This window comes from Leuresthes tenuis, unplaced genomic scaffold (genome assembly GCF_036924035.1).
Source record: "Leuresthes tenuis unplaced genomic scaffold, fLeuTen1.0.hap1 SCAF_10, whole genome shotgun sequence".
Lineage (NCBI taxonomy): Eukaryota > Metazoa > Chordata > Actinopteri > Atheriniformes > Atherinopsidae > Leuresthes > Leuresthes tenuis.
In genome coordinates, this window is record NW_027325364.1 from 20,859,283 (window position 1) to 20,880,984 (window position 21,702).

Here is a 21,702-nt window from a genome sequence, read left to right on the forward strand (position 1 = left end):
TCTCCATTTCTAAACTGTCCTGTACACAAATCTGAGCTTGTTAGCTTTATTTGCAAAGCACCGACTAACCTGAAGTCAGAACCAATCCGTTTGCCATTCTCCGGCTCCCCTGGGTCAGGGCAGTAATTCGAGACCTGTTTGACTCCCCCTTCATTCACTAAATAGAGAGAGGGAAGAACCAACAATGCTCTGAGAGAGGCTCTTTAAACTGTCATTAGCTCTATACTTTCAGACCCCTTCCCAGGCCGTGAAAATCACATGAAAAGTACATAACCCTGTCAGTTTAACAGTAACACTTGGCTCCATCAATAATAGAGATGTCTAATAATCTCCAAATATAAGAGACGTTTAACTGCCGGTTATTTGGCAGCTTTGTTAGAAATGTACACACGTGTTTGGGGATAGAGTTAATGCCAAGGTTAAATTAAATTTCCTTACCTGAGCTAAACAAAACAGAGGAAACTCTACCTGGGCCCAGCAGAGCATTAAAGAACCTTCAACCATCATTTGTGAGAGCAACAGGGATCACTCAGTCAGACTTTCCATTTCTAATAATAATCTAAGTAGACTAGATAAAGCCTTGGAAATATGGATTACATTGTGTATTGTCTTTTTCATGGTAAGAATGTAGAGAGGTGGTTAAGACAAAGGAAATTCTCTTATGTTTGTATGTGTCAAATTATTAATTTGTAAATCAAATTAAATCCAAGAAATATCTCATATCATAATTATTGTTAAGGTTTGCACCACTTCATAGAGGACCATCTGTTTTGCTTCACAGACATGTGTTTTCTTCTTTGACTTCTTTCAGGACGTTCATCAGCTTTGAACCTAGTTGTTATAGGTTATAACGAACGTATGGGTTCAATTACAGGCAATAAATCAACAAGACATATAAAGCAACTCCTCATTGTGTCTTAAGTTTTGTCTCATAGAAGAGATTACAGCCTTCTGCATTATTCATGTTTCCATGGAGTGCTGAATCTATGATGCATAAGGTAATAAAGATTACAACCTGTTATCTTCCAAGTGTTTAGCACACTGCTGAGTTAAAGGGAATTGTGCTACAGATTTATGTTAATGATAGAGCTCTGTAAGCATTTAGACTGCATTCTGTTTGGTTTGAAGTGACAAGTGAGTGGTCACTCGACCTCGACTACAGCTGTGCATGTAAATTACACAAGTCAATGTACTGCTTAGACAGTAGAGAATGAGAGAGTGAGAGTTTTGTCCAACTGAAGCCTATCAAATTTAGCATACTGCTGCAAGATACATAACTAGGTCTGATCTAGTTGGGTGATTTTTTGTCAGGACAGGAAGTCCAGGAGAGCAGGGGAAATGGGTCATCAGAAAGAAAGAGAGACTGCACTTCTGCAAAATCTAGTACTGTAGCTTAATTCCTTCACCAAATGATCCAGTAAAGAAAGAGACAGAAAGAAACAAAGCTCCAGAACGCAAGCCCTACATAAACAAAATAATCCAAACAATGAACACAGTTGCATAAGAAAAATAAAAGACTTACTCAAAGACAGTTTGTTAGTGTTGTCCTTTCCTGGTAATAATTTTACCCCCCTGGATTTAAGCTCTCCAGAGCTTTTCACTGGTCGAGAGCAATAGAAAAAGTTAATTAGATAAAAGAAGTTACAGTATTAGATGTGAGAAGATACAGTACAATAATTTCTTTCTCTTGATAATGCTTGGTCCTTTGAAGAAGATCAAAGGGTAATTCCTAATGCTGTACATCCTCTTTCAGTACCAGAACCACTGCTGGTTCTTCAAATTTTGCACCGTTTCCCTCTGTTCGTTTAACTGTTTAAACAGTTGATGGAAACTGATTAGTCATAGCAAACTTGAATGGTTAAGGGAAATACCATGCATAATCAAAGAGCACCCCAAGGACTGCTACACTACAAATCTTAATAAGGTCTAATCAAACACAGCAGGGACCAGACAAAAAATAAGTAATTTAATTGGTTGTCATCATCAACCTACCTAAGCGAAAAGCAATAAACGATGTAAAAGAATAAAAGAAACCCGCAAACAACAAAAAATTTTAAAATGAGATTTGAATTTGTAAGTATTGAAAATATGCCTCACCTTTGACCTACAACCAACTGATTTGTTCATGCTGTTTTACACACAATTAGGATGTGAATCCATATAGTGACTGTTGAGTAAGGAATTTTTATTAGCTGAAAAGCATACTGCAGAATAAAACCCCAAAGTGCTTGTCTATGCTTAAAATCTTCCATAACATATGCAGACACACAGAGAAATAGCTGCACACAGCCCAGCAATACACAGCAAGAGATTAGAAACACGGTGTTGCGTGCAATTGATTTACAGTCATTTGATGTATATACCATGTTTTTTGGGAGATTTGCTAAGGAGCTCTTTATGGTAAAGTTGCTGATTTCACACCTGGCTTCCGGCCAGAATTTGAGTATATGCAGCACGGACACTGACTTTAAAGTCATGCCAGAGAACAATGTCAGGGTAATGGATTATTGAGTTTACAGAGCTGAATTTTTCTAAAGGGTAAAGTATATACAGTATTTACCTCTCAAATATTTGATTAAAAAGGTCCTTTGAAGTCAATGGTTTGAAGCAGTAAAAAGCCTTCATGCCCTCTACAGAGGGTATTAATCAAACTGTTTAATATTCAGTTAACACAGATCAAAAACATGTTTTGTAATTAAAGTGTGTTTTCCCTACGATGATCCTTTTTGTTCAAGAAGGGGGCCTTTATTACACTGTGCAAATGAAGTAATTGTGTCTTACCTTGATACTGAGCCCTGAAGCCTTTGTGGCGGTGGTTGCTCTCTGTAACAAAGTGCAGCCGTAGCCAATTTTTGTTGCTGATGATTGGTGCTGGAATATTCACTCCAGTTAGCCTAAAAGTGAAAAGTCAAATATAAGAAAATGCATGTTTTCTTAACATTACCTCATATTCATAGCTGTTAGACAGCCAGATTCATTGTAGTGCCATTATTACAAAGAAACAAAGTAAACCAAACAACAAGATTTAGAATGATGCAAACAAAGTGCACAAAGCTACAGTGATGGACCTCTAAATCAATCCACTCAGACCTAAGGTGCCGTTTAAAAAGTGTTCAAAAAAATTAGACAATTTTTTTAAGAATAGCCTTGGTGTTTTCTGAAAGATGTATTTACTGTTCAATATTTTTAGTTCTTATCCTCCAAAGCAACTATGAATATCAAATGAAACAAATGTGTTTAAATCATCATCCTTTACTGTACATTATATCCTTTTTCCATCAACACATTGAAAAGAATGACAGTTTCTATTTTGAAACACTCAACATCATTCATGGTCTAAATGATAGATACTGGGAAATTGAATGTGTTAATTCACCAATTCTTTACATAAATACAGCCACACCCCCAAAAAGTATCCTTATTCAACAATTCAGGTATTACTAAATGAGTGCTCGTGCGTGTGTGTGTGTGCGTGTGTGTGTGTGTGTGCCCGTCTGGTCAAGTTAATAATGGGGAAGAGATAACACAGACGGTAAGTATTTTGCCTTGTGTGCACATGTGTTATCGCATGTGTGATAAAGGTCTGTCAGAACAAGTCTGTGTGACTCAAAGCCTCTGTGCGCTCCGACTACATCCGTCTCAGAATCTGCTTTTAGTTATGTTTCTGGACACTGTGTGGCTGCAGCATGAGGGATGCTCCATAATCACAGAAGTTTAAAGCTGCCAGAGTGCATCTCATTTGTTGGACTGGCATGATTGTTTTTTGTTTTTTTTTCTATTGTTTTGCAGTTATTACACCATGCCCTGTCATACCACAGCCAATGTCACTGTAGCTCTTAAACAGAGGTTTAACAGAAGCTAAAACAAAAGGAGCATGATGCCGTTGAGCCACATGTTCCCAAATTGGATCAGAATACAAAAAAAAAAACAATATGACTGTTTATTGTCTGTGTGTGTCTACTGGTATATTTATATTTTAGTCTATGTCAAGGTGTGTGCACTTCTGCTCAAGATTTGTTTGTCTTTGGCATTTTACCTCAGGGACAAACAAAATCTGAAAGAATTGAAAGTGGCAGTTAGAGAAAAAGAAAAAGACAGGAAGAGAGTGATGGAGAGAAACGGAGAGTAGGGACTTCTTCAGATGGTTGGCATTAAAGATATAAGAGATATGTTAAGTCTATCCGACATTTGTTTTCTTCTTATTTAGGCTCCACCAATGCTTTGTTGTGTTTGTATATTGAGTTTTATTACATCAGAGTTAAAAAATTGTCAGATATAGACTAATGCAAGCTTCATTAGTACAAATTCAACTGCAGCTGAGGCAAATACAGTATATTGTTATCATACAGGTAAATGTGGTAGAGGAAGGGAAACATGATCTTCCATCAATGGCAAAATAAGGCTAAGTGTCACTCGACAAAAAAAAGGTTACGCTAAGTAATCTGCTTTCAGCTAAAGACATACAATGATTGTGAAAACGTGTTCCTACTTCAAATACAAAGTGAAAGAGTATGGCAGCCATTGTGATGTGGGCCTGCTTTACAGTGCAGAAAAGAATTTCTTAGCATTCCCTCCAGCTGCTGCTCCCAGAAGGGACACAAAACTGAATTAAAACAAATATGCTTGTAGGTAGAAGGCTTCCAGAGAATATGTGAAACCAATGTCTTGTGTGCCAGATTCCACTTTAATTTAGTTTTCTGAGATATTGCATGTTATGTGTAATTAAGCTTAAAATGAAATACAGCATGTTAGGGAATGCATAAAGATATGTGATATGATACATGTCAGCATGTCTGTCATAGTGATTACTTTTTCAAGTTGTCCTTCTATGGCGAGTCTGTGAGCAATTTTTTAAGAGCAGCCAGAGAGATGTACAAACTCAGTTCAATTCAGGGTCAAATCAGTGTGACCATGTCATCATTGCAGAAACAAATAAAACTCTTATGGTTGCGCAGTACCATTAAGAAAACTTGAGAACCGCGTGCTGTTTTCTTGCTGCATCACCCTCAGTGTATATTGAGTGAATGAAGATGAGAAAGTCCAATGGAAAAATGGATCCCTGACATAATGCACTGCCATTCTATCTTTGCAGATGCACTCAGGCTGCCCATTTGCTTCTTTATAGATATGTATTATGGCTTTTTGTAGATTACTTCAAGGCAAGAGTGCAGTATTTTTATTTACTTGGTTTTAGCATGTTTCATGTCATTGATTTGGGACATTTCAAGGACTACTGGCAGCCATTTCAAATATACTATGTTTGCACAGCATACCAAAGAGTTCTCATAAAGTTCTCTGTGTAAAAAAAAAAAGTACAATTTGATAGGAGGAATTTGAAGCATGAAAATCTCTTAAAAATACAAACGTAACGAGTCCGGTGTGCAGGAACTGTGGCTAAACGCAACCTTTAGGCCTTAGAGATTGGCTGAAATCTCTGGTGTCTCTACCACGTTTCACAGGATGGCAGGTATTATTTAGGTGTACCATAAGAGAGATGATGAGCAATCGATTCAAATTTGTCAAAAAAAAAAAAAAAGATAGGACCAAGATTCAATCCCCACATACGCAATAAAATCTGGCAGGAAGGATTAATTGTGGGACTTCTTTACGTGATCAGAAAGAGACTGTTTTTTATTTCCTCTGCTGCTCCCTCATCACTTACTGTTCGGGAGATGTTATACAGCTCAGTGGTGGCTGGTCTGCTAGCAAACTGACTTCTGTGAACAGCAAGCAAGTTGCTGTATGGTCAGTAACTGCTCACATTCATTATTCTGGTGGAATACCTGAGTCAATTGTCTTTTCCCATTCCCTCAGTTACAAAACTGCATTCTTCTCAGACGGACTGCAGTAAAGCATGGGGTTTGGAGACAATTTGATGGGTTTCACTTTGGGTAAATCAATGGGGAAAAAAATCCCAGAGAGAAGAAATACAATCTAATACGCGTGATAATTTAACCAGAGTTGGCAAGTTATCTGTGAGACACCCAGTGTGCTACATAACCTCTGAATATTGCAATCTCATGCTGACAGTCATTTAGCTGCTCTGTTTGAATAGAACTGTTCATATTCAATGAACCAAGCAAAATATTGTCTGTGGAGACAATCAATTCTAAAGTTTGCTTTGGTAGTATGTTTAGAGCATGCAGGACAATTGTTACACAAGTAATTGGAAATAGCTGCAAGAGAACGAATAAGGACTGGAGGTGGGAAATGAGGTAGACAAAGGGAGAGAAAAATGAAAAATAAATCACTTTCAAGGCAAATCTAGTATTTATGTTTAAGCAAGAAGTGTATCAAATATTTACAAAGCCTTTGAGCTTCCAAACTCAGAGTCCATACTGGAAATTATGACTGACATGTAATCAACTGCTTGTTGTTTTTGCCCTTTTGAACAGGGCTGAACAGTCATATTAAAGGTCAGCCGAATAACAAAGAACTGTTTTCCTCAGTCAACCCATACTCCACTGCTGGTTCTTGTAAAACTTTGGTTTTTTTTTGTCTCTTTGTCTATTTTCAAAGTGATTGACGTGTAGCCCGACATCAACCTTTAGCAGCTCGACAACGATGGAATCAATAAACTCATTTGCAGAGATCTGATAAAAGTCTTCAATTGATAAAAGGATAAAAGGTGCTAAGGGGAAAAAGGTGTCTGCAAAACATATTTTGTGCCGTATGGGTCAGTATTTTGTGGTTTACATACATGATGATATGATTGTACGATTATTTGTACATTTCAGAGAAGCATAACTTTCTTGTAAATTATTTAGCAATTCTTATTTTCCAAGATTAAATTTAATTGTACTATTCCCAATGTTTCTTCATTTGCAATTCATTTTCAGCATTCACATTTCCATGCATATTCTATTTATGTGGCATCACTTGACAGTAATGTGTGATAATGCGGGATGGGGGGGGGGGGGGGGGGGGGGGTTAAGGTGGATCATATTTTATATGTATTTGCCAGAAAAGAGTGAACAGGCACTTCCAGGCTGTCCATCATTGTTGTGGAGCTGTGAACCTCAGGGGTAAACTGACAGTTTGGTTGTCTCCGTCTGCAGCTAGTGCTATACGTTAGGTTGTTTGAATGTTTCGCTGTCCAAAGGTCTTGTATGCAGTAAGACACTCATAAATAGAAAGAAAGTGAGAGCGATGAATTTTATGGGCATGAGGGACTCACTCGCTCCGACTCGTGCTTGTTTTCTTGTCTGTTTGTTTACTTGGTGAAGTTGATGCCATCTCTCTAAAGTGCAGGCTCCACTTTGCTCAAGCACACCAAATCACAAGAGAATTGAGGGTCTTAAAAGGAGAACTCTATGAAAGTCTCTGACATTCGGTGACGTACAGTAACATCATCATGTTACTGTGTCACTACCGACATGAGTTAAAATGCTGCTTGTTAAACATCTTTACCTGATCAACAAGCATAACGTGTCTCATCTTAAACTTTAAAAGCCACCCAGGACTCAGAGGAGATGTTTGAAGTTTTGTCTGATAAACAAATAGAGTGGAATATATACATTTTTAATATGGACAGTTTCTACACTCGTGACAAACAAAAATATGGCTTACTCTTAGAGATAACTACAATGAAAGTTAAAAGTGTTAAATCAAGTAAATGAAATATTATACGTGACCTGATTAACCTGTTATAAGTGAAGTTTGAGGAAATTGCTAAATATGTACAGCAGGCTGTGTGGCAATAATGTCCAAAATGACCAGACTGGACATTTATTTGAAAACTCAACTTGTGTTTCTATTGAAATACATTCCTTATACTTGCATGTAAATCAACATTTTATCAATAGAAGTTATTATACGTTCGCTAAAAGGAACGATAAATATAATATCTGCTAGCGCTGCTCCCAAAAACTTACTGGTTGACCATCAGTCAAAAAGTACAATAAATAATTGACTATTTCAGTGAATAACTATCTCTAACATGAATCTCTATAATTGAGATATATTTAGGTTTTCCCACACAAAGTTAGTTGCATACAGTGTGTTAATTAGTCTCCTGCTCTTCTCTCTCACTCATCTGCACACGTTTCATAGGCTCCTCCCCTCTTAATGCGTACACTTTGGATCAATTCCTCACGGGAGGCATGCTCTTTGGGTCAACTAGATTTAGTGCCATTCAGGATTTAAGAGGAGCTGCATAGTGGTGTGGTGTTAGCACTATTGCTTTACAAGAAGAAGCTTGGGGCCTCTCTGCTTGCTTGCGTGGGTTCTCTCCAGGTACTCCGGCTTTCTCCAACAGTAAAAAAAAAACATGCATACTAGGTTAATTGGTGATTCTACATTGACCGTGGAAGTATGTGTGAGCATGCATAGTCGTTTGTGTCTGTGTTAGCCATGTGATGGATTGGTGACCTGTACAGGGTGAACCCTGCCGCAGTAGTGGCTGGGATAGATTACAGTCCCCCGTGACCCTGATCAAGATTAAGCAGGTATAGAAAGTGGAAGGATGGACAGTTTCAGACTTCTTTAATCTTTCTCTGCATATGAAAGTTCATCTCTACCTCTCAAGCAGTAGAAGTGGACCTCTTAGTACTGTATTGCTAGTCTAATGATCATAACACAAGTACGCTCCATATTAAGCAGCAGCTAACTACTTGATCGCAGTATGGTCAGTGAAAGGCAGGATGAACAGGAACAAGAGCTAACAAGTAGGTGGGTGTGGTTTTGATAAAAACTAAGATATTCTTTGGCTTTCAATGTAATAAAGATATCTGAAATGTAGAAACACACCCAAAGAAAATCATCATTTTCTAAGCTTTTTCTTGCCAGCAAAAGCTTAGTCAACAATTAGAGGGCAGCCCTGAGATCTACATTAGGTGCAGTTTATGGGCAGTTAATGTGGAGAGGAATAAACTAAGCCAAAAGTATGAGCACTATGCCCAGTGTCTTTTCTTTTTTTTTTAAAGCAAGATCAGGTGAAGTGAGTAGTCAATGTCTTACAGGTTGTAGGCAGCAGTCAAAAGTGCTCTCTGTCTGGAGAAACAGGAAGGAACTCTAACAAGGATTCAAGCTAGCAGCTACTCAAAATAGGGGCAGGGAAAAAGGGAATTTTTAAAACAAGTTAAATCTTTTAACTTAAGACAGCTTGAGCAAACTTCTTCAGGGCTGTCAAGTCTCACGCAATGAAAGTGAGACACGCATTTCAACAAGTTCACACGCTTACACGCCGCACGTGGCATTTCTCACGATGAGAAATTATTAACTTCATCACACAGAAATTCTAATGGCCTATACTATAACCGAGTCAATGGCAGGCTACTGTGCGCTCGTATAGCTGTCTTGATTTAGCAACCCATTGGCAAATCACAAAATAGAATTTTTCAGCCAATCAGAAAACATCTTGTTGCCGGGTGAGGTCTGAAATAGCTTTCAGCTGCAAGCATGCGTTCCATGAATGCACAGCGGACGTAATTTATGCTCTGAATGCGTTCAGAAGTTGTAGACGAACTAGAGGTGGAAGAGAACTGTCAGGATCATCATCAGGTAAGATGAGAAGAAGAACAGGGTAAGAAATATTCAGCACACACCCTTTGAAATGAGCAACTTAATGAAAAATATATTAGAAGTGTAATTAGGCTTCTGTGGTTAATTTTTTTCAAAGGTGGACGGTTATGAGCAGATTCCCAAGACTGTCTACAATTGCCAACCTGGTATTAGTTCTGCCACACTCAAATACCGGTGCAGAGAGGGTTTTTCCATGGTGGGGCTCAATAAAACCAAGACCAGGAACACGCTGGCTCTGGATGGAACTCTGTCACCCATCATGGCTGTGAAAATGGCTGACATTGAGCCACAGTGCTTTAAATGGGAGCCCCAATATCAGTCATCAAGGCATCAAAATCTGCCACAAACACTTCCAACACTCACAAACAAACACACACAGAGAGGGGCAAAATAACCAGCACTGCTCAAGGGGCCCATTTGGGGTTATGTGTGTTTTTCTTTATCTAATTTGTCTGTTTTTTTGTTTGTTAATTTATTTGATATAGAATAATGATTTTTTTTAAGCAAAGACAATGTGCATTTTTGTTTCGAAAGGCATAGACAAAACAATTTATTTTAAAATATAGAAGAATTTAGTGTAAAAGTAAAGATTTGTGATTTCGGTATAAATAAACAATGTCTTTGATATAGAGACTTTGTTCTTCTTTAAGAAGCTAGTTTATGGCAATGGGATACTGTAAAGGGACCTCACCCCCCCAAAAAAAACGAAGCTACCGGTCCACAATTGCTTACAGGGGCTCAGCAATACCAGCTCTGGGTTGCAAAGGAGCAGAACATTTCCACAGGAAATATCTGGAAATATTCCAAATAGGATAATTTTTACATGAACAAAAGACATTCCATCAACATTAGCCGATATGAAATGCCTCCGCACATTGGACGGTGTATGTGGCAGTTTTTTGTTGAATAAGATGGCAAAAGAGGTTTTAAAAACACTAATGCAATGCAATGCACAGATATATAGATAGTTAGGCTACATGAAGAAATGAAATGGTCTTCAAAATATTTTACAAATCATATTGTATAAAATTTTGTATTGCTAGCAGGAGGCAGAAGAAACTAAATATCTGAGGTAGTGCACACCATGATAAGAAATGGTGCGAGCTAGCTTACATTTAGCATATCTGATTTACCGGTTAGCTAGCTAGTGTATGAATGCATTTGGATTCAATAGTTGCTAGTTAAACGAACTCCACAGAACAATTATTTCTACCTCATAATATCATGAAAACTAACTCAAAACGCTATACATTTACAAGTTTTAAGTTGTTTCAGATGGTGAAACTTTTTACTTATTGTGCCCGTTTTGCTTCTGTCCCTTTTTCTCCAAACAGAGAATAATCTGCCAACTGCAGGTAAAACACTGACTACTCAAAAGCACTTCACCCAATCCCACTTTCAAAAAAAGTAATATCCTTTTTAATTTTACTCAAACTTCAATGAAAAACATCAGTCACACGTTTACTTTGGCCACGATCCAAAGTTTAGACCAAATAACAAAAAGTCACTTTCAATTGTTTTACAACAACATTTTATGGCCTGAATAATAAACAAAAAAGCCTAAATATTAGCATAAGCCACTTCTGTTTTGAGGCTTTTTTAGAGGCCTTTCTTTCAGTCAAAGACTTCATATCGATGCTGTGAAAAGAGTGTTACCTGATGGTCTGTCAAAACACATCAGTGTCATACCATATTGACTCACTGTCACACTCCTCTTAGCTATGTCAACATACAGTGCTTAGCAGTCATCACCACACTCGGAGCACCCCTCCTTTTGACTCTGTCTCCCACTAACACAGTGCCTGCCTCTCTCCCTCTCTCCATCTGACACTGAATGTCAAGTCTCAGGGACAACAGAGCTCCTGGCTCTCTGATTTATTAGAGTATCTTCTGCTGAATTATAATTAATGGCTAAGAGGATCGCATACACCCAGCAGATGCTCCTATTCACACACAGTGCAGAGAAGAAGGATAAGCTTAACCTGAAGGACTTAAAAACATTTTAAAGTAATTGCATCAAACTCTTCCAGAAAACCAGAAACATACTAGGCTGAAGGCTGCTTTTTATACAGAACTCTGTCAAAGCTTTGTGATTCAGGTGTAATTTGAATTATGCAACAATGAATTTATGTAAATTCATATCATTCAAGTAGAACCACAAGACATATTTTAAAAGTTTTCTGCAGAGAACTGTCAATGAAAATTCAATGACATGCATATGCATAACAGTAAGTCATGTTTTTTCTGCTCTGGGGAAGATTTAGTGGAAGTCTATTCTCTCCAATGTTACCTGTTCTAACCCTTCTTCATGATAAAAGAGGGAAATGTTGATGTGAAGACTGATTTCTAAGCTTTTTGACTTCAGAGATTCAGAGGGTAATGTTATTTTGCTATTTTTATTGTTGAAATCACTATACTACAGAAGATTTAGCCATTGTTTTCACAAATTGCATATGAAAATACTGCATAATGTACTTCTCAAGTCGCTTCATAATATGTTTGTTTATTTTCCATGAGACATCCAGTTTACAAAATGATTCATTTTTAAACAAAGTCCGGTTCCAGATATGAATTATAGTCCGACAGTATTAATACACCCACAACTCATTATTGTTCCTAAGCCAGAGAGCCATTGGGGAGCCTCATCGTTCACTTTAAACCTTTCCTCTGATACACAGTATGTTCGACGTGTCCACAGACCACAGTGTGAGGATACAGTTTATTTTCACATAAACAACAACAAATCAAAGAGTTTGTCTTGTTTTCCCAGCAAAAGCATATTAATATCAACAGTATAGTTTTAAGAGCAGTTTTAAACAACAGTTGGTGTTTGTGATAGCCCTCTAGCAGACCAGCGTTTCCCCAACACTAACAGATATTAATGAACAATGATACAAACAGGATGTATATGTGTTATTCGAGGAGATGTATAAATGCCAGCAGACAAAATTAAAATACCAAACATAGTTAATAAATGTAGTTAAAAACTGTCTAAACATTCAGTTGCAAACAGCAACTGTGAATGCAGCTCTATGCAACCCACTGAGCAGTGTTTATATATGTGACTGGTGATATAAAACATTAAAGAAAACTGAGAGAGACACTACTGAGCTCATGTTGTTCCACTGCTGCTTCAATTTCCCATCCAAGTTGTGACATTTTTCTTCTCTCTCTCTCTCTTGAAATAAGCTGACTAAATGCTACACTGACTTAAGATTTTTACAGAGGACAGTCACAACATTTCAGCTGGTCTGATTGGCCACCATAACCCCAGCATATGTGGTTCTTTGCTCTGGCCCAGCAAAGAGTTGGTGCTAGCATAAAATCAGTTTTTTACAGTGCTTGAGAAAGATCGAAACAGAAAGAAGTGGTTCTCCATTAGGCACTTGGTTCTAACAACGCAATTGCTTTGATGGGAAAACCTCCAATATCCACCATTGCACTACCTCTGTTACGCTCACATTATAAAGGACAAACGGCAACTAAACAACGATCAGGGCTACTAACTGCTCATTTTAAGCAAGATGCAAAAAAGGAAAAAAAAAAAGAGTTTTCAGTTTCTGTTGTAAGAATCAAAAACAAGAAACTTTTGTTTTGCACATTGCTTATTTCTCATTGTCTGAATTAAAAAGTAGAATGCAGGATATGTTTTGTAAATATGTATTTATCGATCATATGGAAATGAACAAAATGAACTTAGTAGTAAGAATTATTTTATCTTTGTTCTTTATTTGTTGCAAAGACTATTTAAAACAGTCAGGGTTGCATCTAACATTGGTCAGTTAATCATCTTCTATCGTCCTCTATGCTTCAAAATTACACCTGCAACTCATTAACTAAGCAATGCTAAATTGTAAATTCAGTTAGATCTAAAGGTGTTTTATGAGGCAGTGATAAACTTATGATTTTATGCATTCATGTTTTTCTTCTTTTTTTTGACAAGCAATCCCATTTTTGCTGTGGAAATATGGAGCTTTCAGTCCGTCTTATTCTACATTTCAATTCTCATTAGTTTATGACAATAGTTTGTTCTTCTTCTGACAGTTGGAGATCAACTTGTGCAGCTCTAGATCCATTTTTTGTGATTGGTTGTCTGATGTAAACATCCGCCCCTTTTACATGATCAAATTCATATCCAAAGTCGTAGAATCCGAGTTGACTTATAGAGTTGATAAGAAGCGAAGTAACACCAGTTAGTCTTTTCTCATCGGTATAACGTATGAATTTTCCAGTTAGACACTTTAAGTTACACATGCAAATGATTTATTCTTATTTTCACAATCTCAGGGATTATTTGATGCATCAAGTTCATTTCCATTTACTCGCTCAGTGTATACATAGAAGAGGTCGATCCACTTTATTGTTGTGTGGTGGATCATCAGGAGAATTCATAGGTGAATTGCATCAGTGTTTTAACTCTTGTTTAGACTGTTGTTGTGTTGATTTTGCCTGCTGTGTTCACTGAACCTTAGCTTTCCAATAATATGCCATGTATGACCACTCATACACTGCACTTGTGTACAAAGCAAGCTGTTTGAAAAAACTGGTTTTGGCCTGTGTGGTGGATCATCAGAAATGCTCTTAAATGGTTAAAATGTTAGTTTAATATACCACTTATAAAAACTTGTTTTCTCTTTGCTTTCAGTCCCTTTCTTCTTATTTGCAAAGAGAGTTGGAAATGTGTTTGCAGCTACAGTCAAGGACCTGCTGTGTAAAGTCCACTGACAGAGTAAATGTAATAATCAGATATGCATCTGAAATAGATCTTATATTGTTGTAACTTTGTCAATAAACACGGAAAAAGACTTACTTACAGAGATTACTTTCCAGCCTATATTTATTCAAGAAGCAAAGTTATTTAACATTAAATACTATGAACTATGTTTTAACATTTCCACAAGAGTTCCCAAAAATCATATATTTCAGTGCACAAATATTATCTATTCAAGAGAAATAATATATATAGATTTTTCTGCAGTAATATCCAGAGACCCAAGATACATTACAAGCTCATGTGACATACCTCACAGGCACTTTCGTTAACACTTTGCTAACACAAAGCATACACACATATTGTCACTGTACAACATTCAACACCTGAAGGCTCTTTTTCTGTGACACACGCCCTCTCTCACCTCACTCCTCATATGTCAACTCACCAGATAGTTGGCAGTTCAGATCCCTCTATTTCCAGATAATCCGACTTCTCCTCCATCTGAAATTCAGTGAACACCAGAGAGATGGTGTCCCCTGGATCTGCCAGTATGGTCCACTTACACTCCCCGCTGCTGCCCAGACCTCCAACACCTCCACCAGTGCCAGGGGAGTCACCGGCAGGGAAATCAAAGCTGGAGATGAGCCCACTGGAGCCCCTCAGGGTGCCACCGCACGTGTCCTCGGCTGTCAGTCACCAAAGAGACAACCAGGTTGGGGTGGAAGAACAGACACATGCACTCTGGGTTATTTCAGTCCTTTTACTAGAATGGGACTAAATATCTACATCTATCCATTTATAAATGCAGCACAAATAAAAATCAACATGGAAGCTTGAGCTATGCAAGCCATTTAAAACACAAAATTTGCTGACCGGTTGGCCAGTGCAGCAAATATAGTGGTTCTAGCACAACTGTGGGACTGATAACAATATGATACAATTCAAAGTTGGTTGCGTTTTCTTTACAATGTGACGCACACAGACAAGTGTCAATTAACACAACAGTACAAATGAGCAATTAACAAATTAGGTACCAACAAACTGGTACCTGTCAGTTTCCTTCACAGCAGTCAAAGAAAAGGGCAATGGTGTCTCTTGTGGTTTTCTGGGGGTTTTTTTTCTCTCCCCATCCAACAGACAGTTATTGATCATAGTTTCTATCCATCAAGTTTCACAAAACAAACAAATAGTGATAAAAAGAGCTATCAGATACCCCATCCCCCACCCCCCCTTTAGCAGTCACTTGCTCCTTTTCACACCGAGTCACTTTCTACTTTTCTCCCACTCTTTCAACTATTAGTCACTATAAGTCTTCATCAACTATCCATGAATCTGTTTTCTTTCTCTCCAAAGAATTCTGAATGATAGCAGGGCTTTCACAGTTTTCAAACCATTTACGACTAATATGTGACCCCATGCTGTACCTACTAAAACCTTTGATGGCTCCGCTCCCCACTCAGGGCTGTCAGATCTGACCAGGCTGAAAGTAATCCTGCATGCTGCATTAAATTATTGGCTAAGGAACAAGGAAGTGGATGTAGGAAACTGAGGGGAAGATTAGGGAAAAAAGGGAGGAAACAGATAGGGACTGCTAATTGGCTTTAGTAGTGTCTTTTGACACATTAACAGAAGCACAGCAATTTATTATGGAGGACTGAATTTTTTGTTGTCAATCAGGGTGCAGATTCATTATTTCATAAAATGCTACCAAAAACTGGAAGTGGCAAAAACGGTATTTCCTGTCAGGCTTCTTCTGCACTGACTGTGATGGTTTGTATTCTCTCACCGACCAATTGATCTTACCAAAACATAGATGTTTTTCATGGCTTTTGAAGAAAAGCTACGCACATCAGCTCAGACTGTAAGTTTCGATTGCCAGTTATGGCCGTTGCCCTTCCTCACCACAGGTCTCACAGGTGGCCATGTTGTGAAACAGGCCTCCTATGACACACTAAGAGACAGCCCACCCTCATTTGCATAATTAGAAAGAAATGCAGACAGGAATGTAAATTTTGAAACAGAGAAATGAAAAAAGAAAACATGGAAATAAATGGGCTTGGGGAAATAAGTATGGGGGGAAAAAACAAAGAGGATGTAAAAAAAAGAAAAAAACTCACCTGCACAAACAACACGATTTGTTTCTGGTTAAAAAAAATTGTGGAAAGATATGATATGGGCAAATGAAAAGTGAGTAAAAAGAAATTCAGCGTTGAAAGAGAGGGGGGGGCACTGGGCCTTTTTAGTGTTGATGATTGTTGTTCTTTTGTATTTCTTATATCTATTTCTGACCGGACTCACTTTGGTGAATGCTACTTCCTTCATTCTTTTTAAGTAAGTACTACATCAAAATTTTTATTCTGATCCAAAAAGTTTAACACTTTAAAAAAGCCGTGTGTAGCTGCAAAGCTGCATATTGTAACCATCTAGATACCCATCTCATCCTCGTCACATTACCCATGTAGTAGAAAATAATGGCCACTAAAACTGGAGAAAAACATTACAGTTCTCAATAGCTACATACTAGACCTTTCAGAACTTTTTGAGCTTCATAACATCACTATTCCAGCATCAACAGAACATTCTCTTATGCTGAAACATGGACTGGCTTTTGCAATATTTTGCATTATATCAAATACACATGTGCTATCACTGGGTGATGGTCAGTGAAGCCTGAGGGTATTATAAGGGTATAACTCAAGTCAGTGTTACCCTTCACTTTCTCAGCTGTTTGGCGTTGTCTTATTACAACGTGTTAAGTCTCAATTGTGGTCATTTTTTTTCCTTAGAGAATTAATTGTTCTGTAGAAATACTTCTACAGTTAAAACAGCAAACAATTGCAGACACAACTGAGCATGTGAGAATTTCTAAAATGGAACCCAACTAAACTCACTTTAGCTTTCAAACCAGCACCAAATATGTTAGTATTCTTATGTCCAGAAACTCCAGAAACATGCACACATTTCTCGCATGTTGGTTGATCCAACCACACGAGGACAATTTGACAGTAGATGTGCCGTTAATGTTGTTAAGGCAAAATAACAGTTTACTATTTATGTTTTTTTCCAAGTGTTATTTTCATGCGTTTGTTTGTTTCTTTACTTGTCTATTTGGACAAGTTGCAACCTGGAAACTGGTGCTTTATGCCCTGGTGGCCGGGACACTTGGTCTAACAACTTAACTTGGGCTGTTGTTCTCATATAGTGCTATTCTAATTTTCTTTTTTCAGATCATGAAAACGTCTCTTCAGTCAATTTCAAATTATAATAGAATGTTGCTAAAAATAATTTAAAGTGGAAAAAAGGCATGTTATTGGCATCGTCTTTAAAATCCTGATTGAAGCTCCATTAGATAAAAACATAGTTCAGGTCACTGTCTGTATTTGTTACATTACGGAAACATCAGGTGACCTGTTAATCTTCCGTTTGTTGCTCAGCTGATAGTGGGACATAGGCAAAATGTTTACAAGTAGATCAAGTAACTCAGATCCAAGCATAACTTGTCACTCGAGACACACGTGATGAAAAAAAATCTAATGTCAGGTGTGAAAACATGTACTCTGTCCATGAGCTGTCCACCTGTGATCAGATCAACCAGGATGCATTTAATACCAAAAGTGAACAGGCTCTCAGAGCACGGTATCAGAATTTACTAAGTGTAGAGTCACATTGTGAAGCCAATTGAAATTGACTGTATGTACTTAAGTTGCATTATGTGGTACATGAATATCTCACTGTAAGACTTTTCTATAGTGCATTTCATAGTGCAATATTTATTTAAGCTCTGGAGGCAACTACAGATGAAAATGGATGACAATTAAAAACTAAAGTTTTAAAAGTTGGCAATGTCCAGTTAATATTCATTTTAATAAAAATTTACAAGTCAGAGTGAAAAGAAGATGCTGATTATGCCAGGGTCCTTCAATTTTAAACCCTCCTTTACTGCGCTGAATGAAACTGAAACTGAATTGCAAATGCACTTTTTCATATTCTGAAATCTAAAAGGAATATTTGGGGCAATTATCCAAGAATCTGTAGGGCATCTGAAAAGTCCAACTGACATCAAGTGATGACACATTTGTGGTATGAACCAAAAAGCAAAATACACACACAGTGCTGCAGATTAAAGAGTAAATTAAGTTAGGTCTTGAAGGACATTGATGCAGGAAGTACAGTGTCTATGCTCTTGATTTCAAGAGGAAGAAACAGAAAACACAGTGAAAAATAGTAAACATGCAAATGGTTACCTGTACACTGTCTGAAAATAACTTTAAATGTGATTTTTAGTTCAACTTAAAAAGCTGCTAGATTTTGTGCTGTAGATTAATAACCAATATATATGCAAGCAGCTGCATCTAACAATGAAGTCAATTATAACTCACTGATATGTCTACGACATATTGCACTAGGAAAATTTGCAAGATGCCTTCAATAAATCGATAATTAAACAGAGGAAGCAAAGCAGGTTCCTTTGCCATTTCTCTGAGAAGCATCCATGCGTGGTAATGTAAACCGTGAAAAGGCAAACTGCTGTCAGAGGCTTAAAAATTTGCCTTCCAGGTTTCATTTATATTCACTCACCGTGTTTTCACTGGAATACATGGTGGAATATAATGTACAATTTTTTGCAAATGAAGTTCAACAAAACAAAAGAGGCGCTGAATGCTGGACAGTGTGTTCCTTAGCAAATCAATAGAGCATGCTCTGGATTTAAAAATGAAGAAGGACCTCGCTAACAAAAATAAGAAAAAAAGATGTGGCAGTGTTTAAAAAAAAAAGATGGTGGTGAGGATTAAAACTGCTTTAGCCGAGCTCATTTACATCCCCAGCATCAGCAATCTAATGCTACTTGAGGAGGGATTAAGCCTCTCTCCCCTTGACTTTGATCAGATATACAGCACTTGTCTTTCTACTTAGAAATATTCACCCCCAAGGATAGAAGGGAAGGAACTCATGTATAATTTTCAACGCTACCTCAGGTTTTTCCTTTGTAATAATCCCCATGTTAATGTAAGGCAGTGACTGTCTACAGTAAGTCTCTCATTTGCTTGGCTGCAAGTCGTGTTAAACATTGATAGGACTGAGGAATGGGAAGGAAATCTGTAATGAGTGCAGAGATGCAATTCATATTGCATCAGCATATTTCTGGGGGTCATCTAATTTCAGTGACCATCTCTGTGAAATTTTAGATTGTAAATTAATTATGAGAGAAGAATAGGAGGCCTCGATGAGCAATTTGGCACCACAGGACCAATGACAATGCTAGATAAGAGTAAGGAATTTGTTCATTTTTGTTTTACAATATGCTCTGTAATGATCCTCATTTCATGCCTCTTTTGAAATAATTTCATAGTGAAGATGGAGGTTATCGTTACAATCCCAATTCTAGATTTAAAGACTTGTAAAACGGTTTGTTGTTTTCTTACTTGACTGTAGCTTTTGAAAAATATATGGGGGCATTTTCATTACTATGGAGGACAGTCACTCACTTGCAAGTAATTTTAATTTTCTAATTTGAAGGTTGAATTTCTATAGCTGAGAAGTGAAAAAGCATCACAGGCAGAACTGTGCTTTTAGTCCATTCACATCAGCCAGCATGGGAATGTTTTAAAATATCAAGGTTTCTTGTGGCCTAATTTCCTTTTTTTTTGTTGGACAGTGGCTGGCAGCCAGAATGACAGTCTATCAATAGACCATATTCTCCTGTTACCATGCTGTCCCCTGTTTTGCCATCCTGGCTGGTTTAATGAATGTCAAGAGACAATTTAGATAGAAGAATTCAAAATAGGCTTCTAGAATGGGATAGTATAATTCACGATAGATATTAATTCTTCAACCTTCAGCCTTTTTTTTTCACCTTCTGTCTGGCTCAACATTTAAACAATCCCACGACATAGATCCACATAGCTTTCTAATTTTATGGTCACATTTTCACATCAGAAGGTCTGACACACAAACACACTTTTAGTTTATCTAAATAGAAAACTGCCTTCCATTTCAGTCACTAGGAACTCCAGAGCTGCAGTTCATATTCATATGACCCTAACTGTCCCTCCAAGCCATCTAAGATATAAATTCACAGTTTCAGTTATGTTATTGGTCAAATTTGGATTATATAAGGATTATTTGTTTGGCATTAAAAACAGATTATGTCTATCTTCCCGCAGTTTTTTCTTTGTCTTTATATTCTGTCTGTTGTACACATGCAAGTTTGACAAACACTGTGGACTTTGGAAGTTGGAGATTGATGGAGAATAAAACTGGGATGAATATTAAACAAAAAGAGATGGTAACAAAAGAGGGTAAATGGATTAAAGATTGAGGTGCTGGGAGACAGTCAGGGGTGGCCTGAACAGTGGATTGAGGAGAGGTTTTCTGTTTGTGTGTTTACTCTGAAACAATTGGTGACGAGCAGAAGGGGCAGGTTCTCTGAGGAAATAAGATCAAAAGACCATCTGCCCACATACAGGAGCCGCCCCAGATTTCGTTGAGAGATTGTGGCCCAAGCAATGCCCATGCAGGCCTGAGGAGGTGATGTTTCTTGCCTAAGGCACCAGAGGCTGACACTGTCCTTGAAAAGAAACAAACCCTCTACCTGCAGCTTTCTGTTGTCTCAATGCTTTAAATTGCTATAACAAAACCTATTTCTTATTTTCTTGAAAATAATTGGCATGAGTACATTTAGCTGGCATTTGGTTTCTTTCTTTGTGTGCAGAGTTTTAGTTTGGATGACTTTGCACATCTGAAACCTAGAAGTTCACCAGCATCAACAATTAATTATTATTACATGAAAACTCTTATTTAATGAAAAGTAGCTTCATGCTTTTAGATCAAATTACTGATCTGATAAAGTAAATGCACAATGATAAGTAATCAAAGGCTAATCACAAGTCCTTCCATTGTGCAAACATTTGCTTTATGATTCACTAAATAAATGTGATCTCCATTTTTAATGGTGGATAAAGTTATCTCCCTGTACAGCAACAAGGCAACAAAGGAATGGCTTTCAATCAATGAAATGGTGACAGTTTAAAAGAAAAAGGAAAGTGACTTTTAAGGATTCTCTTTCTCAAAAGAGCATCAGCATCACCTAATCACCTAATACTATAGGATTTTGGGTAAAGGAAAGCTTACAATGCACTCGCTTAGCAAACTTGGGCTACAGGTACAGTTCAAGGAAACAGACACTGTACATGATTAATAAAATGCTATTTCATTTTGAATCATTCAATTTCTTTTAAATAAAAAAAAGCAGTCTGCGCACGAGTGTAAATATAAGGAATGTAAAGCCATGCTAACATAAATCAATATTGTCATTAAGTTAAACTTTTATTTCTTGTTAAAGTTAGAGACAAGTGAGAGAGAGTTCCTGTGTATTAACACACAGCCGACTGCCCATGTGACAAAATTTATTACGCCAATATATAAAATCTATTTCATCAGAAAGTCATAACGACAGTTAATCAATT

General features: G+C 37.4%; 1 protein-coding gene across 1 annotated transcript in view; it reads right to left on the reverse strand.

The window, feature by feature from the left end:
• LOC140316729 (CUB and sushi domain-containing protein 3-like) overlaps positions 1-21,702 on the reverse strand; it is a 241,286-nt gene that overhangs the window by 168,521 nt on the left and 51,063 nt on the right. Inside the window, exons 5-8 of the mRNA XM_072394678.1 lie at positions 14,682-14,922; positions 2,782-2,894; positions 1,523-1,600; positions 70-157 (exon numbers count right to left, since the gene is read on the reverse strand). Of these exons, the coding sequence (XP_072250779.1) occupies positions 70-157; positions 1,523-1,600; positions 2,782-2,894; positions 14,682-14,922 (520 nt within the window). The remainder of the gene's footprint in view (positions 1-69; positions 158-1,522; positions 1,601-2,781; positions 2,895-14,681; positions 14,923-21,702) is intronic.